At 44.4% G+C, this 9748-nt stretch overlaps 1 protein-coding gene across 1 annotated transcript in view; it reads right to left on the bottom strand.

Moving 5' to 3' along the window:
- RAPGEF1 (Rap guanine nucleotide exchange factor (GEF) 1) overlaps nucleotides 1–9748 on the bottom strand; it is a 51200-nt gene that overhangs the window by 18828 nt on the left and 22624 nt on the right. Inside the window, exon 9 of the mRNA XM_010189536.1 lies at nucleotides 8420–8622. Coding sequence (XP_010187838.1) covers nucleotides 8420–8622 — 203 coding nt within the window. The remainder of the gene's footprint in view (nucleotides 1–8419; nucleotides 8623–9748) is intronic.

Genomic DNA, 9748 nt, shown 5'->3' with positions numbered 1-9748 from the left:
AGCTTCCATGGGTTTTGGGTGTTGTACATCTCTTGGAAGCCCTGTCATCCTCTAAAAGACATGCTTTTTTAGGGAGGGGACCGTCCATTCAACAGAACTGTCACAAGCAAACTAGTTCTCTTTTAGTCCTCTCCCCATGAAATCACAGGAAACAGTTTATCTTGGAAACAAATCAGTGCTTGTTTTAATCTGATTCTTAGAGGTTTCTTGCTGGGTCAGTAAAGGCCTTGGTTATGGCTGTACTGACATAAACTACTACTCCATGGCTTTGCTTTAAGCGAAGTATTTCAAATTAATCTCTGGGAAAACTGGAAAGCAAGGCACAACCATATCCTTTGAGAAAGGATGTTTTTATCTTTCCAAACACCGGCCATGCTGCCAGGCTCCCACCACAGGACCAGAAGATGGTCTCCCAGCACAAGAGATCCTGACCTACGACAGCAAATGGCCAACACGGAGAGATGAGAGAGATCCCTCTCCTCTCACCACTACAATGGATTTTAAACCTATCCGTCATTTGGGAAGTACTTCCACAAAGTGTGCTTTGAGCTCGGAGCAATCTCATCTCCTGGGAGCAGCAGGAAGCCGACATGCTTGGACCTGAATGTTTACCACATGCCGTGACACACAGAGGTCTTTCAGAGATGGCATCTTTCAACGTTTTCAATTTGCTGCCTTTGATTTTTTGCAATGGTCAATATTTTAGAACAGCTTTCCATCATTAGCAGTGGTGTTACAGGATGTCCCAAAGGTCAATGACATTACAACCGTTTATTTGGATTAGATGGCAGGAGATAAGCACTCTAATAGAAAACTTATTTCAAGAGTGACGCTCCCCTACATTCACCAGGCATGGCTGGCCACAAGTAACAGGAGGACATGGTGTTTATATGCATGTTTATATGCACTGGTTACAAGTTACAGCAGTCTTCATCCTAAATGCAAAGTTGAATTCAATTATAGGGCTGTCAGAGCATCTGCAGCATCAGCAGACACAGTCTTTACCTTTTAAGCACAGCCTTCTCAGTTACCGTACAGACTTCTTCTGCCAAATTAATCTGTGGTCTTGCCAGGCACTCCCAGATCAGATAAGGCATCAGACTCCAAAACATGAAGCTATCAGAGGAAAGGATCAATCTTTTAGATCTCCACTGCTAATGTTATTAAGAGAGAGACGTGGGCAACACACCAGAACTGGATGCCCAAATTCTAACAGTAGAGAGCTATGTTCACAAAATACTGGGTGGTGCACAAAACTGCTACACCCTAAGAATATAATTGCCTAGACAACTATTGGAAAAGACTTCCTATCTCATGACACAATGCTGGGCTTCCAGGTACTTTTGCTAATGAGGAAGGAAATGCTCCTACAATGAATGGCTGGAAACACAAGCTGCCAACAGAATGGCTTCAAGCACTGCCACAGGAAAGGCAGCAATGTTTCTCAGCAAAGTCTCTGACCTGGCTGCACAGCTGACCTCCCTGCTTTAAAGTGATGGTTTGCATAGCAGATGGATGGATGAGGCTTGCTGTTCCCTTGGGAAAGGGACTCCCAGCTTCTGCACAAAAAACCCACAAAATCCAAACTTTTCCTTAACTGAGAGAGATTCTTGTACATCTTTGCAACAAAAGAAAAAAATAAGGGAGGGGGAGAAAACATTTGTAAGGTTTATTAACCATGCTATCATGCATCTCTCTCTTGAAATTATCAGGAGAATTCAATCTGATTGCACCTACAGCATCAACTCCTGTTTAGCTTGTAGACAACACCACACTATCTAGCAAGTAGATCTTTAAAAGGCAGAGCCTGGAGACAAAGACAAGACTCCTAAAAAGTCAGTCACACAAAAAACGTGTGGCCTATGAAGTAAATAGGGGACTGTTTAGAGACTTACACAGAGACAGGTAGTGCTCCAACTGCAAGAAAAATGTAGAAACCACCAGAGGAAGTGGTTCTCAGAAGCAGGATTCGGTGATGCCAGCATACAACAGCACCATTAATACCACCCTCCAGGGCTGCTGTGGGCAGGGGAAATGAACACAAACGCAGAAGGAACGCTAAACAGGAAAGGCAAAACAATACCTAGACCTCAGCAGCTGGTTAAATAGATGCTTTTCCCCCTCCTTCGCTCTGCTCCAAATTAAGGAGCCAAACCCTGCTTAGGACAGAAACGAACTCACACACTATGATCTGCCAGTCCTGGACTGATCACGGCTCCCATCATCAGACCTCCATGTGAACCGAAACAGCTCAGCCTCTGCTGAGGGCCAGAGCTGCAGCATGTGTTGTAGCCTGGAAGTGAGCTGCACGAACACGAGCAAGGCAGGGAAAACATGGGAAGCACATGTCTGCACTGCACACGTCTTTAAACACTTATCTGACCCTCCTGTTCCTGAACATACGCTAGCACGCACACAAGAAAGAAAAACTGTTGCTGTGAATTTTCGGTGTGCTTGCTCAATTTGCTCAGGAACAAGTGAGAACAGAAGCGCTGAAATGGAGCTTTCATAAGGAAATCACTTGCGCCTTCTGCTGGAACCCAACAGCCAATTTGGTTTCTGGAAAATCACTGGAAATGTTTCTTAATTAAAAAGAAAACATAAGAAAAAACAACACTTTGAGAAAAGCAAGTTATTTCTCCACAGTGGAGGATGCAGCCAAATTTCCACTAATGGCATGTACATGCCTCAGAGAAACAACTGCGTTCCTTGTTTCAGCGAGGAAAACGTTCCTAGCTGTAACCAAATGCAAGACTTTCTGCAGCCTTTGGTGGGAAATACATGGATGGACAGCAGCAGAGCTTGTCACTGGCCTGACTTCTTCCATCAGTGTGGAGTTCCCCAGCTGCTGGGAAGTAATGAGATTCGATTCCTGCCCACTCATCTCCAGTCAAACAGCACCCGGAGTTAATAAACCAAAGGACAGTACCTCTGCCTTCACAACAAGAAGAGAGGGAGGTGGACAGCTACAGAAAAACTACTGCCAACAATCACCGAGGAGGATGCTTTCTGACTGCATACCGCCTTCCCCACTGTTCAGCAACACAAAGTACTTTCAAAAGAGATGGGAACCCCTAGAGTGATTCTTGACAGTGCAAGCCAGTTGTCCCACCAATGGGGGATTTAATGGCTGAACAGTGGATGGGACGGGGAATATGATGCTGCGGCTTCTTACAGTATCTGCCCACGCTACAAACACGACCCTTGCTGGCACAGAGGCCAGACGTGAATCAGACTCAGTAAAAAACAAGCCCAACTTGCCAAACCTATGAGGTTTGATCCAGTTGCTCAAGATCTGCCTCTATCCAGTAAAAGCTATTACCTCTGACACAATTTCCTGCAAAAAAGCGCGATTAGGCGGTTGACAGTGCGGTGGTGGCTTCTGGACTGCAGCAGCGTCTGCAGCACCGATGGGAAAGAAAGAAGTCAGGGTTCTAGAAAAGAAATTAGTGCATCAAAAATGAAAAGAGGAAAGAAGTTCTGAACAACTTCACCTCTTTTCTGTTTCAAAACACTGTCTGCAGTCTTTCTAAGCCTTGTAAATCAGTAGTAAATCCTAGTCCTTCACCTGGAACACAGGGCTAATGGGCTAACATGACAAACATGCTGTAGGCTCTGCTTTCCCATTGCCTGCATGTGAACAGATGGGTACAGGGCCAGGTCTTCCCTCTGGGGCTGGCTCCTGCTGCCCAACCCAGGCCAGTCTCCAGGGAAAGAAAAAGCACAGGGCACTTTCTGAAAATTGGTTACGCTTGGAAAACCTGCAATGCATTGCTCTCGTTGGGTCAATGGACAGCCATATTTTTTACCAGCTTCGACTTCCTGGGATTGATCTCAGGAGGTTTTTGCTTCCTGTACAGAATGGATAACGATTAATGTAGGAGACGTATCATGTTAAGAGATTTGATAATAAACACCGATATTTGGGTACTCAAGAGTTGGCTGTTACATGAAAGGTGTGCCCTCCCTACCATTAACTCCCTTGCTGGGGCTGGTGGGAAGCTAATGCTTATTTTTTAACAGGTTTATTGTTCACCACAGTGCTCACTTGAGTTGCCTTTCTCTGGTGAGAGGAAAAACAAAGACATGAGGAGAACAGGAGCAGAACAATGTGCCTAAAGCATTACTCGTGCAGCTTGTGGCATCCCTCGTGTGAACACACGCTGTCTTTCCAGCCAGTGCTCAGGAGCAGGCTGCAAGTGGGGCTCTGGTCCTTCCTAGGGCTGAAATGCAGGGTGTCACCCTGGGAACCAGCCAAACTTTGACAGCTGGTTCACATCTCTGGCTTGTTAGGGATAAAATGGGAAAATGGGATAAAGCATGGTTATGATATTACATGGGTCAGCCATGATGCATGTAAGGACATCGGTATTTGGCAGCTCGGAGACAAAGAGACGCTGTCATATTGAAAGTCTCATTTTTGCCTGTGAAAAAAGAGACCAGCTAGAGTCAGGAGCAGCTATGAGATTATCATAATTTGAAGGCATTAATGGAAAAATCACCATTTTTAATTCAGCTTATTTCCTTTGTGCATTTGACAGCGTACTGTCTAATTGTTCTCATTGTTCCTCACGCTCCAGCCATTTATTCTGCCCTCATCAAATCCTTGCAAAAAGAAGTAAGGATTTTTTAACGAAGCTTTAACATTTCATAAAAGAACATATTCACAATAATGTAGTCCAGAGCAAGATGAGAACAGGCCAGAACAATTAAGTAGGTAGTACCCATTTAATCCAACCAGGACGTTTTTTTAAATGACAGTGCCCACGTATTTTTAGAACATTACACTGTCATATTTATAGCCTCTCAATTAAAACAAAAATAGTCAAGCACTTTTACCAAGTCTTACAGGTCTGCGTTTTACTCTTGTTTATCAAACAAGAGGGCTGTACAATTCAGAGCTTTTGCATTACTTCAAATTTTAAAACAGTTTACTACAAATTTATGCAAGCACTAACCTTTCCCCATCTCAGCCTTTTCATCTGTGCAGCAAAACTGCTATAATGCGCTCTCTCACACAAGTGGAAGCCAAAAGCTTTAATTCATTGCTGTGAAGTAGCACTACTTGTAAAGTACTTGAATACTTTCTTCGCCTTCAGACCAATGATTATCACTAATTTTTAGAGAATGAGTTAGTGTTGAAACGGGAAGAGAGCAGTGGCACAGTGGGAGGACACCGTTTTCAAACAGTTAATATTAAACTAATTGAACACTCGTGAACATTCTCAAGTCTTCTCTGACAATTTCTTCTTCTTCAGAAGTCTGATTCCAGGTCACTGTTAAAAAATAGTCTACTCTCAGTTGTCATCACACAGCAATCAGAGCATAACCACATAGTTTTACAGGCAAACGAGCCCTATATTGATAAGCTGCTGGAATCCCATGGTTAGGTTTAATTTCATTATATTAACACTTTGTTATTACTACCATTTAATTGAAGCAGCTCATGGCAGATTTAAGCAGCCCTCTAAGATTATTCTTATTTTTATTTAAATAATTCTCAGCTTCTCCTCCCATTCTCTCTACAGACTGCTCACAAGTGCTGCAGGAGAGAAAAACCTGCTCATTCGTCAGCAAATCACACAGGCTTACTGGGCCTGTTTGGGACCACAGAGACATGAAGGGAAGCAGACAAGCAAATATGAGATGATGATAGAGACCATTTTCTAGAAAAAATAAAATTAAGGAGCTGCAGCCACTGTTCCGTACATTTGACTAAATCCATGCATTTCAGGGATGGCATCTCGTTATTTCTCCAAAGGCCAGATTCACACAGCAGCGTTTAATCGACTCATCCGCATCGCTGACATGATGCAACACAACAACAAGACTTTGCAGCTCTGATGTGCAGCTGTCCAATCTCGGGGCCAAAGGAGTGGGTGCACGGGCCAAAGGAGTGGGTGCACAGGCCAAAGGAGTGGGTGCACAGGCCAGGTTTCCTTCCTCAGCCCTTGCCACAAGCATCACCATCGATGTGTATATAAAGTAATGAAAGCCACACCTCCCCTCTTCATTCAGTAAGATTTACACACAGTTTTTCTCACCTGGTTGATTACTACATGAGTTCAAAAGCCTCCAGAAGAGAGCGTAAGCACAGGATTTGCACACAAGCGTTTCACCGACACAAATACGCACACGTATTGAAAGTGTGGAGAGCAACTCACCGAGTGCACAGGAAAGGAGCTGTGCCGGTTGAGAAAGGAGTTAGAGACTGACATAGTGAGGCCCTGAGTGGCACCGCTGTCCTCGGGGGTGAAGGGCACTTTAGTTTGCTGGACACAGTAGGAGACAGAAGGGAAAGAAGAGGCAGCATAGGAGGCCTGCTGAAGAGGGGGAAGAAAGCAAAGAGACAGAAGACACACAGAAAGAGAGCACAGAAAAGGCGATGAATAAAGGATAAGAAATGCTAACTGTAAAACAATGCATATAAAGCTTGCTAAACAAACAGCTTTTCATACAGTTCATCAGAGCCAGACACACCAGTATGCCTGCCTTGAGCCCAAGAGGCATGACAAAAATCACAGTTCAAATCTTCGTTTCACAAATCCCTTAAAAATAAACTCCCACCTCCCTCTCCCAGTTCCCCCATGGACAGCTGCTGTGGGGAGAGGCAAGCTGTTCCTTGCTGCCCTTTTTTACCCATAATGTGGGGGGCAGATGCACAAAGGAAGACCTGGCTCTTGCTTCTGCTAAGCAGCAGACTCCTGTGTTTTGTGGCAACCTGCAGATTGGGAACTTGGTCTCTCTAGTGTGAGCTATGGGCCTCAGTGGTACTGCTGAGATACTGGGTAACAGCGATGTCCAGCCACTTTTCAGTCCAATCCAAATTACGTATCATTTACTCAAGAGGGAGATATTCAGCTGTAAGTAACAAACAGAATTAAGGAATTTCCCCTGAGTCTGAGGGAGGCTACGGTGTATCTAAGCTTTCTCAGCTCTGACTTGTTGAATACAATGTACGATGTTTCACAAACAAGTGCCAAAGCTCACAAGAAAGGACTTTCTAATTATCATTTTATAGAGGAGTCCATCCAGCAAAACTTGCCTACCACTAGAGCAGCTGATGCCTGTGTGATTTGCTATTTCAGGAACTCTCACGGCAGCAGGAGCAGAGGAACAAGATTCTGGTGGCTTTTACAGTGGTTGCTGAATAAGGCATCGTCTGCTTGCACCACTTTCCCAACAGAGAGATGAAGGCAAGGGTGGGAGGCTGCATTTGAAGAAACCTTTGCTTCAGGGGAACTGCAAGCAACACCTTGATGGTATCAGGTTGCAAGACTACAAGAATGCCTCGGAGGCAAACCTGTGACATCTTGGCTGCCCAGATAATGATTAAAGAGCAGCAAAGAAATGCTTTGCTTCAGCTGACAAATTCAGAAAAGGCGCAGAATTTCCCTTCTGCACCAGGGCTACACTAATAAATAATTCTCAGGATCTGCCTATACACACCCTCTCATCCCTACAAAGCGGTAATGTGGAACACTCAGTTTAGCTCAGGTGGAAATGTTACTTTATCTTTTTAGGACTCCTACCTGCATCACAGGAATGTAGTAATGCAAATCCCAAAATTAGACCTCTCAGTTGCTTTTCCCATTTTATTAAAAACACCGTGGGACAGTCAAACTTTAGCATAAATAACATTGCAACATTTTCTCTCATGATGGTAAGACCACGGCTCTGTTCCCACATTTCCTCCTGTTTTGTTAAAGCTATGGCTAATTTAAGTTAGCTACATCAGCACAAAAGATGCTTCTTTTTGGTTTAATAGAGCAAATCAGGTAATTAATATAAATAAAGCACAAAGGATGTGCCCTTTTGTGCTGGCAGTCTGGGAGGGCCAGAGGAACACTGAAAAACAGGTAAAATCCTGAATGACACAAGGGGACCAATGTGAAGAAAAAATGCACAAATTAAACAATGGCTATACCAAAGTTCTGTGGCTCTGGCAAAGATGGAGCTGTAAAAGCAGTTATCATGTTTAAACGGTTATTATTAGTGGCATCCTTGACAACAGTTTCAAAACAGCTTTGGGAACAACAGTGCAGCAATTCCTTGAAAATTATGTTGCCCAGCGTGTCAAAATCTTCAAAGCAGTTGTTGTTACGCAAGCCTGTAGTCTGGCACCGATTGAGCCATGCCATATGGCAGACTAAAGTTTCATTTTTAGGGCATTTTAGGACTTTCAGAGCTTGTGGGGAATAGTTTGAATGTGGGGTTAGCTAGGAGCACAGGAGCTCAAAGTAGATGATGCAAAATTGCCTGAAAACATGTTAACGAGATGACAAGGAGCATTCTGTGGTAGCACCAATGAGACATCCTCCCACCACTGCAGCCTGTCAGGAACAGGAGTAGCAAGAACAGAGCTGCTCCTGGGAGGCTGCTGTGCCCTGCCAGGGATGTCACCATGGATGTCACTCACCAGCTGCCGCTGTTTTGGTGGGAGAGCAGGAGGAGGTGCCAGATCTTGCGAGGGGTCTAAGCTGATGAAGGAGTCATTGAAGCCGTAGACTTCCATGAGGTGCTTGTTCTTCTGCTGGTAGATGTGCTCGTTCTGAGGGGTCTGGTAGAACATGGACGGCTGCGGCTCCGAGTAGTCTTCCACAAACTGCATATAGGCCATCACTGCAAAAAAAGGTCACGTCACTGCTCCTGCTCCGCGTGCTGCAGCTGCAACAAGGGGGCAGGGTGCTCATTCCCAAAATAAAATAAGAGTAAGGCCATGGCACTGTTGGTCAGGCTTTGCGGCAGGCTGGGAGCAGCCAGGCATCGCAGGTAGCTCACACCAACTGCTGCCATCCACCTTGCAGGACAGGATCTGAATATCCCATCCAGCAAGCCAGCACCCAACAAACATAATCACAGGCCACAAACACATCTGACAACAGGACCAGTGAGGTCTCCACAGCTACTTCAGAAGTCTTGTCCACTCGCTCTTACCCAAATCCTTTTCTCATGTAACCCATGGCAATTTGGAGAACATTCCTCAACAATTCATGCTCAAAAAGTCACCAGAAAACCAGAATAACTTCAGTCTGTTTTCTAGGAGGCATAAATAATCTTGTGCAAAGATGAAACCTTGACAATAAATCTATAATAATTCTTGTGCTATAACAAGTCTCATATCTGTAGTTGGCAAGAGTTCTAGAACGAGGAGGCTCACAGCCTTTTTCCATTCTAGCAAGCTGACAAAACACCTACCTGCGAGACTGGGTGCACCTCTCCCTCAGCTATTTATATACCAGTGCTGGCACAAGAGCTTTACCTTTTGAAAGTGCCACTGACCATGCCTTTCTACCTCCTTAGCAAAAATCCAAGACCCTTCGCTCCCATCCCTTTTTACAGCATCTTGTCATCTCCAATTCTTGAATCCAATTGATTCAAAAGCTCTCCTGAGATCTGGGTCAATGGAAATATTTAATGGGATCGAATCTCATTTAGAGGACTTTCCCATCTGTACAATATCCTTCCAAAATCTATGAAAAACACCACACAGGTCTGCCTATACAGCTCTGACCAAGGATTAGTTACTGTTGCAATATTTTAGTGTTGGAGGGAGGGAATGACACCCAGTGTCATAGGAAGACTACAGAACCCCAGAATTATTAAGCATCAGAAGTGTACTTAATAAATCTAAAATAAATACTCTCTTCTGTACACCTGAGAACAGGAGCAATAGATGTATTCAAGTGTCATAAAAAGGACTAACCAAGGCCTTTTTGTAAATCTGCTGTCACACACAAGACACTCT

The sequence above is a fragment of the Mesitornis unicolor genome, unplaced genomic scaffold, assembly GCF_000695765.1.
Source record: "Mesitornis unicolor isolate BGI_N332 unplaced genomic scaffold, ASM69576v1 scaffold8108, whole genome shotgun sequence".
Classification (NCBI taxonomy): domain Eukaryota; kingdom Metazoa; phylum Chordata; class Aves; order Mesitornithiformes; family Mesitornithidae; genus Mesitornis; species Mesitornis unicolor.
The sequence above is the reverse complement of the archived record's forward strand: the minus strand, read 5'-3'. Positions and strand labels throughout refer to the sequence as shown.